The sequence below is a fragment of the Crotalus tigris genome, unplaced genomic scaffold (assembly GCF_016545835.1).
Source record: "Crotalus tigris isolate CLP2741 ecotype Arizona unplaced genomic scaffold, ASM1654583v1 scf7180000019173.45859301935:6455823, whole genome shotgun sequence".
Lineage (NCBI taxonomy): Eukaryota > Metazoa > Chordata > Lepidosauria > Squamata > Viperidae > Crotalus > Crotalus tigris.
The window spans coordinates 2,885,988-2,903,543 of record NW_024097414.1 but is presented as its reverse complement, the minus strand read 5'-3'; the positions used below and the strand labels follow the sequence as shown (position 1 = coordinate 2,903,543).

At 43.0% G+C, this 17,556-nt stretch overlaps 1 protein-coding gene across 5 annotated transcripts; it reads right to left on the bottom strand.

Moving 5' to 3' along the window:
• Positions 1-576: 576 nt before the first annotated feature.
• Positions 577-15,680, bottom strand: LOC120315831 (putative short-chain dehydrogenase/reductase family 42E member 2). Of its 5 annotated transcripts, XM_039360797.1 has the most exons (13): positions 14,933-15,680; positions 14,394-14,465; positions 12,968-13,314; positions 11,302-11,397; positions 10,525-10,585; positions 9,763-9,878; positions 8,450-8,525; positions 7,042-7,124; positions 6,173-6,310; positions 5,965-6,030; positions 4,197-4,260; positions 2,073-2,146; positions 577-1,797 (listed from the first exon to the last, which is right to left on the bottom strand). In XM_039360797.1, exons 3-13 carry the CDS (start codon positions 13,214-13,216, stop codon positions 1,645-1,647), a joined length of 1,176 nt encoding a protein of 391 aa, XP_039216731.1. In that variant the 5' UTR covers positions 13,217-13,314; positions 14,394-14,465; positions 14,933-15,680; the 3' UTR covers positions 577-1,644. The 5 variants fall into 5 exon arrangements, with proteins under 5 accessions (XP_039216731.1, XP_039216730.1, XP_039216733.1 ...); XM_039360796.1 differs by lacking the exon at positions 14,394-14,465; XM_039360799.1 differs by lacking the exons at positions 12,968-13,314; positions 14,394-14,465; positions 14,933-15,680 and adding an exon at positions 12,223-12,354.
• Positions 15,681-17,556: the final 1,876 nt, after the last annotated feature.

Sequence of the window (17,556 nt, the reverse complement as noted above, 5' to 3'; positions counted from 1 at the left end):
ATCCTCCAAGGCACATAGAACCACACATACAGCATGCTGCAATATACACGAATGTTTCTCAATCTCAGGAACTTGAAGATGTGTGTGGCTGGGGAATTCTGGGAGTTGAAGTCCGCGCATCTTCAAATTGCTGAGGTTGAGAAACGCAGGAGAGAGAGAGAGAGAGAGAGAGGGAGGGAGGGAGGGAGGGAGGGGAGAGAGAGGGAGGGAGGGGAACGAGAGACAGGGAGGGGAGAGAGGGGGAGGGGAGAGAGGAGGAGGGGAGAGTAGGGAGGGGAGAGGGAGAGAGGGAAAGGAGAGAGGGAGGCAGGGAGGGAAGGGAGAGAGAGGGACAGAGGGGAACGGGAGAGAGGGAGGGGAGAGAGGAGGGAGGGGAGAGAGAGAGGGAAGAGGAGGAGGAGGGGAGAGAGACAGGGAGGGGAGAGGTAGGGAGGGAGGGGAGAGAGGTAGGGAGGGAGAGAGAGGGAGGCAGAGTGGAGAGAGAGAGGAGGAGGCAGGGGGAGAGGGAGGCAGGGAGGGAGGGGAGAGAAAGAGAGGGAGGGAGGGAGGAGAGAGAGATGCACCAGCAAAACCATAGGATTCTGCACCACAATTGGCACCGGTTTATTGTTAAGCTTTGAAATCATGACATTTCTTGAAAGAGAAATTCTCCGACATCTCATGGAAGCGGTTAAAAACTGACGCCACTTCTGCCCGGGGAGCTCATCCTCAGAGGCACTTTGATCCAGGCACTTACCTGCCCCAAACTGCCTTATTTTCAAAGTGTTTCCAGGCAGTCACAGGCCTTTGAACTCCCAGTCGAATTATTCAGCATCCCAACAAACATCCCTTAACCCAGGGATCCCCAACCCCCGGGGAGCAGTAGTCATCTTGTGCTCACACCAACGGAGCTGCACAGATTCATGAGGGGGCGGGTCCCTGTCACTCACAAGGAACTATCCCCTCTGCCCCCTTCCTTGCTGGGCTGCCAAGGTTTGGGGGATCACTGCCTTACATGCAATAAATAATATTGGCTCTTCACTCAAAGGCAAGAATCAACTTCCTTATAACCAGTTTGCAGACTTATAACTGTCGCAGCATCCTCAGAAGCGATCCAAATTTGGACGCCTGGCAACTGACATGTTTTTGTGACAGTTGCAGCATCCCAGGGCCATGTGATCATCATCTGCAACCTTCCCAGCCAGCTTCCAACAAGCAAAGTCAACGGGGGAAGCCAGGTTCGCTTCACGAACGCACGATTCGCTTAAAAACTACAGTGATTCACTTCACAATGGCAAAACCAAAAAGGTGGTAAACTGAGGCCACGGGAAATTTGGGCTCAATTGTGGTCGTAAGTCGAGGGCTTCCTGTCTTCTCCACAGGCGGACAAGTTTCTGAAAACGGTTCAGTGAGGAACGAAAAGCCCCAGTGTAAAAGAAAAAAGGCCAAATATGAAAACTAAATCTCCAAGTGGCCTCAACGACTCTCAGAGAGAGTACTAACGATCAGATGACTGCAAGGAATATAAATCCTTCCGTCCTCCATCATTCAGTCAGAACTGAAGAAGCTTCTTGGATGAGAAGTGAAACGTCTTCAAGGGAAAACAAAGAGAGTCCGGTTGCCTTTTGGGGAGGAAAAAAACCATCTTTGGGCCAAATTTGAATATTAGGAGGAGGGACATCCTTTTTCTTCACACATAGACTTTCTCCGCAGATAATTGTCTATCACCTCGGCCAAGGAATATTTCTTCGGATGATAGCCCAGCTGCTTCCTTGCTTTGTCTATCTGAAAAGTGTAGGTCACAAGGAGGTGCCCCATCTAGGAAAGCAAACACACCATGACATGAATTCGTCATCCCAAAGTTAGAAGCTTCCATTTAAGACAGGTTCCCACGCTGGCGGTAAACACCCCAGTTGGAAGGAAAGAAGGAAGGAAGGAAGGAAGGAAGGAAGGAAGGAAGGAAGGAAGGAAGGAAGGAAGGAAGGAAGGAAGGAAGGAAGGAAGGAAGGGGGTCAAAAATTGAGTGATCTCTGCTCACAGCCCAATTACCTCTTTGTTGTAAGCAGAAAAGTTGTGTTTTTGGTTTTTTTTACCTCTCTTTTGGTCAGCAACGGTGTAAACTTAAATATGGGCTTAAGAACCCAGTAGAGATACTCCGCCATGGTAACTGTTAGGAGAAAAGAAGACAAACATTTAAAGAGGGGCACCAGAAAGGCACGTGGGCAGAACCCAACAGATCGGCCTGTCCTAATTCAGAGGTTGCAAAGGGCTGATGCCAACGTTTGGATCTTGAAGGCAGGGACATCTGGCTGCTCTCAGACACCTGTCCCAGGTGCTTGAACATTCCCAGAAGTTATAATCAACTGGAAGCTGCCAAACCCCAGACAAAGCATCAGCCTATCACGTGATTACTGAAGCAGTAGGTGTGAACTTAAATGGACTCCAGAAGATGGTAGAGGACAGGAAGACCTGGAGGAACGTTGTCCATGGGGTCGCGATGGGTCGGACATGACTTCGCAATTAACAACAACAAATTAACAACAACATCGCGTGATTGATGGCACATAGCTACATGGTGGTAGCGCTTTGAGTGGCGAACATGATGATGGCGATGACGATGGTGTTATCCCTTCAGTTGTGTTTGATTCTTGGCGATTCTAGGGGCCAGGTCTCTCCACAACTCATGCAGTAGGCTGCATTGCTGGTCTCATCTTTCTCGTCTTCTCATCCTTCCTACTATCTTCTCCTATTGGCATCTTGTGTTTTATCACTTGCTGTTATGATCTTATGATTATAACTATGATTTATGACCTATGACCTATGACTGCTGTTGTATGAGTGTACACTGAGAGCTGATGTACCGGAGACAAATTCCTTGGGTGTCCAATCACCCTTGGCCAATGGAGAGGAGAGGAGAGGAGAGGAGAGGAGAGGAGAAGAGAAGAGAAGAGAAGAGAAGAGAAGAGAAGAGAAGAGAAGAGAAGAGAAGAGAAGAGAAGAATTGGAAGGGACCTTGAAGGTCCTCAAGTCCCACCCCCTACTCAAGCAGGAGACCCGATACCATTTCAGACAAATGGTTGTCCAGTCTCTTCTTAAAAACCTCCAGTGTTGGAGCACCCACAACTTCTGGAGGCAGATTGTTCCACTGGTTAACTGTTCTGTCAGCAAATTTCTCCTTAGTTTTAGGTAGAATTCTATTCTATTCTATCTTCCGATATTGCACTTCTTTTTTTAATTTATTCTGCGCTCTGGCTGGTGTCAGCTTGGATGGTGTGTGGAGAACATCTCAAGGCCAAGTCATCTTCTGGTAAACAAGTTCTTCAAGGAAAGGACAGTCTTTTCTCAGAAGGGTGTGAAGCTTCCTATCCTGGGTGGGAGATTACACTAGAACACATCCACAGTCCTTTTGAACCCTGAGCTTCCACACATACTTTGAGACTGGCCAGGCCCACATGCCCACCTCTTTCCCACTAGAGACCCCATCCCCCTGGCAGCCATTTTCTAAGCCTGCTAATGCCGTATCCTCCCATTCCAATGTCTCACGGAATGACAACACAAAGTGATCTTGCCAGATATCTAAATAGGGTCTAGGCCAGGGGTAGGCAACCTTGGCTCTTTTATGACTGGTGGACTTCAACTCTCAGAATTTCTGAGCCAGCCATGCTGAGGGGAAAGGGAGAGCTTTCCAAGCTGAGCCATGCTGGCTCAGGAATTCTGGGAGTTGAAGTCCACCAGTCATAAAAGAGCCAAGGTTGCCTACCCCTGGTCTAGGTAGTCCTTGACTTACAACAATTCATCTAGTGACCATTCAAACTTACAGTAGCACTGGAAAAAGTGACTATTTTTCACACTTACGCAGCATCCTTGGGGTCACGTGATCAAAATTCGGACCCTTGGCAACGGACTCATATTTATGACGGTTGCCAGTGATTCCCTTTTGCAACCTTCTGAGAAGCAAGGCCAACGGGGAAGCCAGTTTTCACTTAACAACCGTGTTACTAGCGTGACACCTGCCGTAATTTACTTAGCCCCCGTGGCAAGAAAGGTGGTAAAATGGGGCCAAACTCACTTAGCAACCGTCTTCCTGGGCAAGAGAAATTTGGGGCTCCGTTGTGCTCGTAAGTCGAGGACTACCTGTCACTGATGTATTGATGAACAAAAGAACCTCAGTGAAATTGGAGACTTCCTAGACAAGGTAGGCCAAATATTCAGATTACCTGTGATTTTTAAAAGAACCCCAGGCAGGACCAGTCTCGGCTTCCGGAGACCCCGCGCTTTGTACTGTAAGACATAGAAAACACAACATACCTGGGGGGGGGAGGAGGGAAACACCCTTTCCCATGCCATGATGAATTAAAGGTCAATACGGGACGAGATTTACCTTAGGAGCTAGAATTCAGCAGAATCGGGTAGCAACTTTTCCAAATAACAAACTTCCTTAAAAGGCAGAAGCTTCTGTGAGCTCCATTCCTCAGGTATATGGAGAGCCTTGACCCCCCAGTTTTCTGCCACCATACGCTAATTCAGCTCTCCTATTATAGGTTCCCCCGCTTGAGCAGGGGGCTGGTCTAGAAGACCTCCAAAGTCCCTTCCAGGTTCTATTCTATTCTATAATTCTATTCTGTTCTATTTTCTGTAATTCTATTCTATTTTATTCTGTAATTCTATTCTATGTTATTCTGTAATTCTATTCTACTCTACTCCACTCCATAATTCTATTCTGTTCTGTTTTCTGTAATTCTATTCTATTTTGTTCTGCTATTCTATTCTATTCTATTCTATTCTATTCTATTCTATTCTATTCTATTCTATTCTATTCTATTCTATTCTATTCTATTCTATTCTATTCCTTCCCACAATGTCAGTTAGTCAGCAACGTTAGTTATGGGATCTTTAGTGTCCTCTGAGCTCGGTTGCTTGCTTGCTTGCTTACAGACATTTCATTACGCAAATAGATAGCCTCATCACGGAGAGTCGATGTGGGGTTTGTCCCCTATTTACTTACAATAGCTTGTCCTGTGCTAGTGTTGATGGGGGTGTGCGTGTGTGTATGGTTTTCTTCTTGATAGTTCCTTGATTAGGGGATTGTTTTTCTGCCTGATTGTTTCTCTGGTGTTAAATCCAGGATGTGTTCTGTTTCTAGTTTCCTTCTTAGCTTTTTTTATTGTCTCTTTTTAATTGTGTGTATACGTAGTCTCTCTCTAAGTGTCCGTTGATGGCTGATTTGTGTGAATGCCAAACGTCCAGAAATGCCTTAGTATTTGTGAAGTTAGCTCAGTCTAAGATGCTAATATCTCAGATTCCTTGATTTTATAACATATGGATGTTATGGTTCCGGCTAATGAAACACTTCAAAGAACTTCCAGGCATTAATTTCCCTAAAAGTCATTTATTGTTACAAAATGTCAGCACAGGCATAATGAAGGTATGCCAAGATCTAAATTCTCTTCCCCTGAGCAATTAAATTATCAGCATATTCCCTCCCTAAATTAGCTGTCATATATCACGTTATCCAATTAGTGTGAAGGTCAAAGGTTTCCTTCCTTTCTCTTTCCCAGGCTTTTCCCTCCACCCTTTTCTGCTCTGCATTAACTCTAAAAATACCAGACAGTTCTGCATAATGTCAAAGCAAGAATATACAGTATTTGCAGTGTTGACATCGGACAGATTTAATCACAGTTCCAGTCTGGTTTCAACATCTGTGAGCAATCCACCATGGACACTACAGCTCAGCCTGGGGCTACAAATACTCACTTCCACTGGAAAGTTCATTGCATTAGTAACCAGCTGCTTCTTGATACCGCAAGAAGCGCAAAATAAATCTGTTAAATGGTGGACTGGCAAGAAAACATGCCTGGCTGGGGAATTCTGGGAGTTGAAGTCCACAAGTCTTAAAGTTGCCAAGTTGGAGACCCCTGTTAGGCAATAAATTCAAAGACTTGGCCTAATCTCAAAAGATTTCCCCAAGCGAGAGAAAGGTCTTACCACAACTGACGACCATTTGAAAAAATTGACTTTTTCTCCGTCGTGTATAAAATAGGCTTGACCACTCTGGAGAAAAATAAAAAGAAGGAATGAGAGAGCAGGTTAAAAAAAATTAAAATTAAAAAGTCCCCCAGGGCAGGTGCCCTGGTTTCTGGCAGCTATTTTGGTCAAAATGGACCCAACATAAAATCAGAAATGGATTACTTACAGCAATGAAATTTCTCTCTGCTGCTAGAGCTTTGCTGGCAAGGAGGTAGGCTTGAATTACATTACAAATATAAACCCAGTTCATCCATGTGCCCGTGGTATCAAAAGTGAAGTACCTTAAATAGGTCTGGATAGTTTTCTATGGAAAAGAAATAGAAAAAGTCATCCAATTTTCGGTGTGGGATGAAATACAATTGAGGGAGAAGGAGGAGGAGGAAGAGGAGGAGAGGTGTAACTGCAAATGGTTGCAAAATGAGGCAGTCACTAAAAGGGGACTACCTATATAGTCAGTTTGATATGAGAGCATGATCTGCACCAAGGTAACTCACTGACTTTGAATGGAAATTTGATCCTGTTCAATTTTAATCCAGTCTTTCCTCCTCCTCCTCCTTCTCCTCCTCCCTTCTAGCACTGATGATGTTACCTAACTGGGTCATGAAATGTCTGCATGCAAACAACTAAGGAGAGCACCAAGGACTCCACAATGCTCCTCCTCCTCCTCCTCCTCCTCCTCCTCCACCACCACCACCACCACCACCACCACCACTCTCTTCTAGCACTGATGGTGTTCCCTAGTTGGGTCATGAAACGTCTGCAAGAAAACCACCAAGCTCAGAGAGCACCAAGGACTCCACAGTCGTCGTCCTCCTCCTCCTCCTCCATCAGCTGTGCTCACATAACGACCTGCTTAATGACCAGCACAACTTATGCCTGTTGTTCTGGGCTCAGTTTTTGTTGTAAGTCAAGGACTCCTTTTAACGGTGTGGTCATCCTAGCTTTCAGCTCCCTTTCCAGCTTTTCAGAAAATAAAAGGGTTTAGTTTGAGTTCTTTTGCACAGCACAATCAAAGGTCAGAAAAGCGATGCCTACGACGATGTGGGGAATAATTTTCTTCTCTCCCGGACCGTAGATTCCAGGCGGACGAAGTGCACAAGTTCGGAGTGTCCCTCCTCCTAAGAAACAAAATTAAATAATTCCAGGGGAATTTCTGCTGAACAAAACCGTGGAAAGGAGGGGGGGAGAGGAAGGCAAAAACAAAGCTTTAGTTTCACGGGTTTCCCCCCCCCCCCATCCAACTCAAATTGTCATACAGGTCATCTTCGTCTAGTGACAGCCTCGTTTAGCAACTGTCCACAATTACGACCGTGATAAAAAGTCACTTGTGGCCAGTCCTTGCATTTACAACTCTTTGTAGCTCTGTCAAGTAAAAGGGAAGCTGAAATCCGATCACAGCATTGTGATGTTTCCCTTCTTGGTCACTTCGCTTAACCGACCAAGTTGCTGGGCCTCATTGTGATCGTTAAACGAACACATCCTGCATAAACCAAGTAGACACTTCGAAAGAGGGAGGGAAAATTTGGAAGGCATTGCAAATTCTCTTCCGGTAACTGATAATTCTCAACTTACCACCAGAACCGAGCCCAAAATATCTGTGGCTAAGCAAGGCAGGCTGTCAAACGGGGCAAAACTGCCTTAGCAAATGTCTCCCTAGTAACAGAAATATTAGTTTTAAATTGAGAATTATCTCTTCTGTTCTGGTTTTGGGAGAGCTATCAGCCAAACAGAATCCTGAGCCCCTTTCCATAATGTTTTTGTAAGCAGCCGAGAGCCACTGAAAGTGAAAGAGCAGCCACCTACATTTCCTAGATATAATAATAATAATAATAATAATAATAATAATAATAATAATAATAATAATAATAATAATAATAATAATAGTAATAATGTTGGAAGGGACCTTGGAGGTCATCTAGTCCAACCCCCTGCTCAGGCAGGAAAACCTATACCATTTCAGACAAATGGCTGTCCAGTCTCTTCTTAAAAACCTCCAGTGTTGGAGCATTCACCACTTCTGGAGGCAGGTTGTTCCACTGGTTAATTGTTCTGATTGTCAGGAAGTTTCTCCCTAGTTCTAGGTTGCTTCTCTCCTCGATTAGTTTCCATCAGTTGTTTCCTGTCCTGCTGTAGAGAATAGCTTGACTCCCTCTTCTTTGGGGCAGCCCCTGAGATACTGGAAGACTGCTATCATTTCCCCCCTCGTCCTTCTCTTCATTAAACTAGACCTACCCAATTCCAGCAACCGTTCCTTACATGTTTTAGCCTCCAGTCCCCTAATCCTCTTTGTTGCTCTTCTCTGCACTCTTTCTAGACTCTCAACATCTTTTTTACATAAACAAAATGTGTTCTTTTTTTTCATAACATTTTTTTCTTTAATGTTTGTCAAGGTTCCTTCAGCTTGGAAAAGTAAGAAAGGAAGGAAAAACTGTTTCCGACCTACCCTGAAGTGAGGCGCCATTGGCAGCTAAGATCATCTGTTCTGCAATTGTTTTGGATCTGGAGTAATAGTCAGGTTGCTATGAGAGAGAACACCTCTGTTTGTATTTATATCTACGCCTATATAATAATAATAATAATAATAATAATAATAATAATAATAATAGCTTTTTTATCTAAATATAAAATACAAACAGAAATAAAGACCATGGAAAACAAAAGAGGAAAGGGAATAAAGGAGATAAGGCGAGGGAAGGGGAAGAAAAGAAATAAAAAAGAAACATAAGGCCATCTAACTTTTTTCGGTGCAGTAAGATACATAATAAAGTTATACGGCCCACTTTTTAGTGGAGCCAAATACTAGCCACTGGCCATTTCTGTAACAGTAACCTGCTTAAATGTCAAAACATAAAGACAAAATTTCGTATTTTTTTTTCTCTCCTCCAAGCCGAAATTCCACAAACAGCTTTTTTAAATATCCGGTGAGACCGTGTCACTTGGAGAATTCCCCCCCCCCCCAACTGGTGTCTAATTTGTGAAATTTAGAGAATTGCATTGCAAAATTTGCAAAAGGGTGAATGTTGGAGGACAAGTGAATTCTGTTTCAAGAATTAATAAGAGCCTTGTGGCAGGTAGAAAATGCCATTAAGGGAGATGGAAAAATAAACAACATTTTAATTAACAGAGGTGATGTTTTGAAAGCATTAACTAATATTATAAACTGGCTGAGTGTGATGACCTGTGTGCAATTCTATGAAGAAATATTTTTACAAGAGATGCCAACTGAAAGTCACAAATGGTGTAAGATATTACGCGTGTTGTGTAGGGGAGTATGGATTTCTGCACATTGTATAAACTTCCCTTTTTCCTAGGTGTGTGGTCTCAGGACATGAACTTCTCTCTTTTAGTGTGTTAAAGATAGATAAGTAGTCATCCCTTGGGTAAAAGCATGGGTGACAAGCTGTATAAAAATGACACCCTGGGAGTAACTCAGGGTTCAGAATTTGTCATATGAATGCTCTGAACCATTGTGCACAAATAAAACCTGTTTTCTCCAACCCTTCGTGGTCTCGTCTTCTGATGTAAGTATTGTGGTTTTTCCACTACAGCCTCGTTGGCTAAGCTTGGAAAAGTCAAAGCGCTGCAAATGCTAGGGGTGTAAAACTAGACTAGGAAATCTAGCCATTTCTGGGGGAAAAGCAAAGGCGAATCCATTTCTGTGCTGTTCGAGAGATGTCAGTTTCTAAATGGGAAATTAAGTAAATTGACATTAACGTGCAAACTCTCCTACATCCAATCTATTTCTCACCCACATACCTTTTCAAGAGGAAAGTACGGCAACGTTTCATCTCCATCTTCAATTGGATCCCCACCAAATATAACAGTCACTGAACTGCTGTAGATCAGTTTGGAAATGTTTCTTGATTTGCAAACTGCAGAGAAACAATACATTGCACCAGCATTTTGCAATCTTGGCAATTTGAAGATTTGCAGACTTCAGCTCCTAGAATCCCCCAGCCAGCATGCTTTAAAATGGGTGGACTTCAACACCCAGAATTTCCCAGCTAGCATGCCTGACCATTTTCAGATATGTGGACTTCAACTCCCAGAATTCTCCAGCCAGCATGTTTGGCAATTTTTAGATGCATGGACTTCAGCTCCCTGAATACCTCAGCCAGCATGCTTTAAGAATGATGAATTTCAACCCCCAGAATTTCCCAGCTAGCTTGTTTTAAGATAGGTGGACTTCCAGTTCCAGAATTCCCCAGCCACCATACATTAAGATTCCCCTCCTGGCTGTGGAATTCTGGGAACTGAAGTCCTCACTCATCTTAAAGTTGCTGAGGTTGAGGTACATCAGTCTAACATATCCAATTATGTTATTGCTCACAACAACACTGAAAAATGGCCTGTCACGAGACTATGAAATAAACCCAAGTATAGAACAACAAACCAGTTTTAACATTTACTGTTTTTTTTTCCCTGCAGAATGCAGTCTAGTAGTAGGCTATGGAGTTTTCTAGAAATAGGAAGGTTTTCGTGTATCGGCATAAACGAGGAAAAGGAACTGAAGCGTACCGTCAATCACAACCTTTGTTCCTCCCACGTTGATGGAGTCAATCTCTTCTTTCTGTTTGAGCTTAGAAGCCACAGAGGGGAAGAAAATAAAAATCAGAAGAATGATTGGTTTTTTTAGGTCCCATCCAATCTTACATCGTACCATTCCTAGATCATTTTCTGTACCAAACTTCTCTGCTTCATTAAACTGTCCTCTATTTTCACTTGAAGAAGGAACTGTCAGTTTTACAGAATAATTCTTGCCTACATAGCAGGGTGGCATCTAGTCTGCAACACTATTATAACCCTAAACAAAACTAACAAAGATAAAGCCAAAAAGATTACTACTACTACTACCACTACCACTATCACTACCACCACCACCATCACTACTACTAAAAATAAAAATAAAAAGTTGGAAGGGAGCTTGGGGGTCATCTAGTCCAACTCCCTGCTCAGGCAGGAAACCCTGTACCATTTTAGACAAATGGCTGTCCAGTCTCTTCTTAAAAACTTCCAGTGTTGGAGCATTCACTGCTTCTGGAGGCAGGTTGTTCCACTGGTTAATTGTCTTCACTGTGAGGAAGTTTCTCCTTAGTTCTAGGTTGCTTCTCTCCTTGATTAGTTTCCACCCGTTGCTTCAGGCACTTTGGAGAATAGCTTGACTCCCTCTTCTTTGGGGCAACCCCTGAGATATTGGAACGCTGCTATCATGTCCCCCCTTGTCCTTCTCTTCATTAAACTAGACAGACCCAATTATACTTATGAGTAGCAAGTAACTCTATATTAGCCACTTACTTGATCGGTTCCTGTCATGCCAAAGCTTGCCAAATGAAACATGGTGTCAATTCCCTCGCTAGCTTGGAAGACTTTCTCGTAATCCCGCACGTCAGCCTGGAAAAAGTTTGTGTGGGAAAAAAAAAGAATTGCACATGAAAATAAAGAAGTATCAAGAAACCTCCTTACAATCCATTGATTATATCACTATCTGTTGGTTAAACCTCCTAGTGTTGCAAGATTTTTTTTTTTACCATCAACAATACGTTGACGGTATTAGATTAATAATGAGGCTATCGCTAGTCCCTGGCTTACAACCATTTGTTTAATCACCGTTCAAAGTTACGACAGTGCTGAAAAAAGTAATTGATGACCATCCACACATGTTCAATCATGACAAAAGTTTGTGAATCTGAGGCATTATGTTACTCATCCAGTCCAAATTAAAAAAAAAATGGGCAGAGAGTTGTTGAAATGTACGAAGTCTTGCCACACCAACTGCAAGGCTTTGTCCACAAAATGTTTTGCAATATGTAAATGAAGACTCAACACATCCAGGCCAAGTTTATCTAAAACGGTTCAATTATGCAATACATTTTGGGGAGAAACCCCCACAGTTGGTGTGACAAGAGTTAATACATTCCAATGGTTCTCTGCCTAACTAATTTTTATTTTTATTTTTTGTATTTTGACTGAACAAGCTACTTGGATAAGTAATGAGACAGCTCAGATTAACAAACTTTCTTAATTGCCAAGGTTTAACCTTTTTAGATACTTTTGTCTTGGATGATTTGAGTCTTTTTTTAAAATTTATTTTATTCAAATACAAATAATACAAACATAACACATATAAATCTAAATAAAAAACAGTACTAAAAATACAAATACTACAGTGCACTCACTGACCGCAGCAAAACAGTGGTAAAGTCAGAGGTGACTCACGTCACAATTGCATCATTTTGCAATGGAGTTTCCGATGGTGATTATAAATCAAGGACTACATGTACCCAGTGGCATCCACCATCAACCATCAAGGTTCCTGGCAGGAATTTGGACCTGTGGTTCTCCCTCTCAGCTCAACCTGCCCTACAGGTTTATCGTCATGGGAAAAACCATGAAGGAAAAAGTCAACTCCCAGCTCGACTATCATGTCAAGCGTAAAACCTGGCAGCTACATGCCTAATTGCTTCACCTTGTCAGCCCTACTTCCTGGAAGACCTATGGAATAAGGACTTGGCGTCTTGCCAGCATCCTGCCATCAAATGAGAGAGAGGGCCATGGGGAGGGAACAAAAGGACAATAACCCTTTATGGGTATAGGATGGGAAACAGGGAGGGGAGGATGATAGCTTGATGAGCAGCAAAGCTCAGAACCAGTTTGTGCCAGCACTCAAGGCCAGGCACCCTGAGAAAGAATGTGGAATACCCCAAGCATTCTCAAAACACCCTAAGTGAATCTTCATTGGCCGAAGACAGACTGATCATGTGAGGAGGGCTGTGATGGGAAGGGGGAACATTCTGTATCTATTTCGTGCTGGAAACTCAGTTCTAGCCTGACTTTACTGCAACCACCATCTTTTAGTAAAAGAATCTATCATTTCACTTCCATGGAGTCGAGGGTCTTTCTTTCCTAAGGGATTGGACTGGGGCAGGTATGACACTAACAGTCAAACTGGTCCCCATCTTACCTGGAAGAAGATTGCTCCTTGGGGGAGCTCCCTTTTAGGTTCACGTCTATCCAGCAAAACCACACCGATCCCTTCCTGGAGGAGAGCACAGCCCAGGTGGAATCCAGAATATCCCGTGCCACCGGTGATCATTGCCTTTGGACCGAAGGATCCCATCTGCCTGGGGATTTTCCAGACAGATGGCTCGCCTCCGTGGATCACTTTTTCACCAGATGTTCTTTGAAGGATGTCCTCATGGTGATGAGACATGGCTGGCAAATTTCTGTTTGGCTTGTTAAGGCTTGTTAAACAGATCACTGGATTACAAGCTTTCACAAACGGGTTACAGGTGGATCTCCGAAGCCTTCCTGCATAAAATCAAAGAAACAAAAACCAATGGTTACTCCAATCTCATAGGTGCTTTACAATGTTTAGGTTTTTATTTGGCAGTGCTTCATGTTGGTTACACTATTCTTTTACCTTTCTCTTCATATGAAGTAAGTAAGGCAAGATAAAAATCTAGTCAACAAATAAATATAGTAGGCTTCCATCATTTGACACATTAGCCAAGTAACAACTCTTATTGAACAAGCTAAATAAAAGTAAAGTTCCCGTAACTTTAACTGGTTTCCTTTTAATTATAAGACTAGATTCGTGTAAATTTAAGGCTGAAATTATCCAAGGTGGGACCTGTTATGGGAAGATCCAGCTTTTTTTAAAAGGCCTCTGGGTCTTTTGGGAAAGGTAGAATGAACAAGAAGCTTGATCAATGGCTGGGTGGATGGAAACAACAAAAACTGAAGGACCTAAAACTGGGACATGTCTTCCCAAAGACAATCTCTCTTCATAGTCACCAAGAGTCAATATTGACTCAATGGCACATAATCACCCACACGTCCAAATTATGATCATGTGACCTTGGGGATGTAAGTATGACTGGTTGTAAGTGCAAGGATCAGTTGTAAGTATACAGAATAACAGAGTTGGAAGGGACCTTGGAGGTCTTCTAGTCCAACCCCCTGGTCAGGGAGGAAGCCCTATACAATTTCAGACAAATGGCTGTCCAATCTCTTCTTAAAAATCTCCAGTGATGGAGCACCCATAACTTCTGAAGGCAAGCCATTCCACTGATTAATTGTTCCCATTGTCAGGAAATGTCTCTTTAACTCTAGGTTGGTTATTTCCTTGATTGGTTTCCATCCATTGCTTCTTGTCCTGCCTTCAGGCACTTTGGAAAATAGGTTGTCCCCCCCCCCCCTTCTTTGTGCCAGATATTGGAAGACTGCTATCATGTCATCCCAGTCCTTATTTTCATTAAACTAGACATACCGAATTCCTTCAACCATTCTTCACATTTCCTTAAGTCATTTTTTTTTCAGTACCATTGTAAGCTTTGAACAGATGCTAAACGAATGTTTAAGTCTGAGAACTGCCTGTACACCCGTACCTTAAAATGAGACAGTACTTTAGTCTGAGAGTAGAACTATGTCAATTAATTCAGGAAACTTTTTCCATGCACCTAGAACAATAAGTACGGTAGAAACAAAACCAGGAATTAGGGACCCAGGAGAAGAAGCACCTAAATTAGAAATGTATATTATATTAAGATTTGCTTCCTCAGAATGGTTTGGAGAACAAATGCAAGTCCAGAAAGGGGGGGAGGATAAAAACCCTGCCATTTGGTACTTTTACTTTAAAATGTGGACTTCTTGCTCTCAAATGAACGCTTGCTCTGTCTATTGGAACTTTACAGCGGGCTACTAAGAATTTTGTAGCTGGTAAAAAGGCAAAATGACTTGTCTACTGTATTAAGGCTTGGCTCATAAACCATTAGCTTCATTTTGGTTTTGGGACTTAATAAAAAAAAAAAAGATTGAGAAACCATATGATCTTGCCTCCCCCCTCCTCAGTTTCTGAGTCTGTCTGTATCCCCAGTGGCACACATTAAAATGCATTAATAATTGCTTCATCTTAAATCATAATTACCTTTAGCCTGTGGTTGGTGTCTTCAACAATCCGGTAGCAAAGCGAGATCATGCATTTCCTTTGTTCTGGACTTTTCCAAGTATCTGTGGCACTGTTTTTCCAAAACCAGTGTGGATTTGAGAGACTCTGGGAAGAATCTCTTGTCTTTTATAGCAGCACTCTTTTGGATAAGCAAGCTATGTTTGATTGATATTATCAGTGATCATGACCTGGCTTCAGAGCCAAATAGAGACTAGTATTTCAACAATCATCCAGGATGTTTTTCAGCATTCCAATTACACATCATCATCATCATCATCATAAATTTATGTCTTGAATAAGAATGAATAAGAATAACATGGAGCAGATTAACTGCCTAAGCAAGCAAGTAATGTTGGGCTACTGTGCTTGGCACATAACCCAAAATCTGGTAACGCTGGTCTACAAGGAGAAAGCCTTGGAAATGAAAGTAGTTAATTTTTACCAGAATTGGGTCACTAATAAAGGAAAATTAAGTCCTGAGTATTAATTGGCTCCAGTTTCCAAGATACAACTTCAGGTCAAGGAAATAAACACACACCATAATTCTTCCTACTCCTATTTTCCCCACAATGACAACTCCCCGGTGGATTGGGCAGAGAGAGTGAGGGACTGACCCAAAGTCACCCAGCTGGCTTTCATGGCTAAAGTTGAACTAGAACTCACGATTTCCTGGTGATTGGCCCAAAGTCACCCAGACGGCTTTCATGGCTAAAGTTGAACTAGAACTCTCCATCTCCTGGCGATTGGCCCAAAGTCACCCAGACGGCTTTCGTGCCTAAGATGGAACTAGAACTCCCCATCTCCTGATAAATTGGCCCAAAGTCACCCAGATGGCTTTCGTGCCTAAGACTCACTGTCTCCTGCTTTCCAGCCTTGTACCTTAACCAGTAGACCAAATTATTTCTCATATTTAACTATATCTGTCCAATGAGCTTAGAACATTTTGAACTAGCATGTTGTGTAAAGTCAGACCTATTTTCACACTTTTTCTCACCCACTAGGATTCGTTTGCATCAAGGTGAACCCCATTTCCCCATTGCCAAACCTGACCCAGAAAAGGAGCAAGGATTCTGCATCTCCCAAAGATATCGAACGTGAATCAGAATGTTCTCCTCACTGTTGAGACCCACCTCATCTCCTGTGGTGGGGACATCTGGAGGTGGGCCTGATTGGAGGATCTTCAACTCAATGTGGAATTTAGGGCTTGATGAAGTTGCTTACAATTTAGGGTGCTGGTTCTGGCTTAGGGTGCATCTCCTATCCATACGGACCGGATGCTGGCTTGCTGAGTGGGGTGGGGTTGGTGGGTGGAGCACAACTATGTAAAGCACTGGGAGCAATTCACTCCCAGTGCTGACTTTTCTTTTGCATTAAAGTTTGCTGGTCACCTGTTCCTTCTGTGTTTGGAGTTTATCAGCAGCTGGCAGAGGAGAGCTGACGCTCTCTCTAAAACAGGGCATCCTAAGGGCAACTTTAAGACTTGTGGATATCAACTCCCAGAATTCCCCAGCCAACCTAGGTTTGTTTGTCTGGCTTATGAAATCAGATCGTTGATAGGTGAATAACTTGTGGACTTCAACTCCAAAAATTCAGCCCACATAGGTTTGTTTGTTCAGCTTGTGAAATCTGATTGTTGATAGGAGAATAACTTGTGGACTTCAACTCCAAGAATTCAGCCCACATAGGTTTGTTTGTTCAGCTTGTGAAATCTGATTATTCATAGGACAATAACTTGTGGATTTCAACTCCCAGAATTCCCCAGTCAGCATGGCTGATTAAGGAATTCTGGGACTTGAGTCCACAAAGTTGCCAAGTTCGGAGATCTATTCCTCCTGATTAGGTCAGCCCAGCTTCAGGGAATGATTAAATAGGGGTGAGCTAGAAACAATATTTTTAGTGAGGATAGTCCTGTCCCCATAATTCCTATCATTTTAAGCCAGAAAGATCTGGTACCTAAAAAATACCAGATTGTGGTGGAGTTGTTTTAAAACTTTAAATGTAGCAGTTTTTTTAAATTTGATCCTGTTATTTTATCTTGGTTTTGGGGGCAATTACCAAACTTTAGTATGTGCCATCCCTCCGGTCAAGCTAGCGATGTAGTTCAGACAAAAAAACATTTGCAGATGAACTGATTCTATTTTACTGTAAAATTACATGAACAGAAAGTTTCAAATCCGAAAATACATCTTTCCCCCTCACCTTTGCAGCTCAAGAAACTAGAGAGGGTCCCATTACTTCTGCAGACTCAGCTGCCTCTTATCTGACAATTGTCTGGTCTGCAGCTTTTCCTTCTTTCTCCCAAGGTTGTTTCCAGACACCACTACAACTCTAATGCGTTCAGAACTGCAACAGCTTTTCCTATCATAGCCTTACCTATAGGAGTGTGGGAGTTCATAAGGTTAGAATGCTGGGCTGACAAGCAGCAGGCTTACGTTTGAGATCCGTTGCTGCTGTGGGGTGGGTGAACTCCCGTCGCACGCTCCAGCTCCTGCTGACCCAACAGTCCGAAAGTGGGCAACCGCGAGTGGATAAATGGGTACCACTTTGGTGGGTAAGTTCACAGGGACACAAAAGGAGCCCCCAAGTGGGCGTTTCCTGGACAA

Bases quoted from the DNA above. Each gene is read 5' to 3' on its own strand.
- LOC120315831 (XM_039360797.1), bottom strand. From the start codon at position 13,216: ATGTCTCATCACCATGAGGACATCCTTCAAAGAACATCTGGTGAAAAA. The intron at 11,398-12,967 runs GTAAGATGGGGA...AACTTTTTCCAG, and splicing joins AAGGAGCAATCTTCTTCCAG to GCTGACGTGCGGGATTACGA. The intron at 7,125-8,449 runs GTAGGTCGGAAA...TTTGTTTCTTAG, and splicing joins CAATGGCGCCTCACTTCAGG to GAGGAGGGACACTCCGAACT.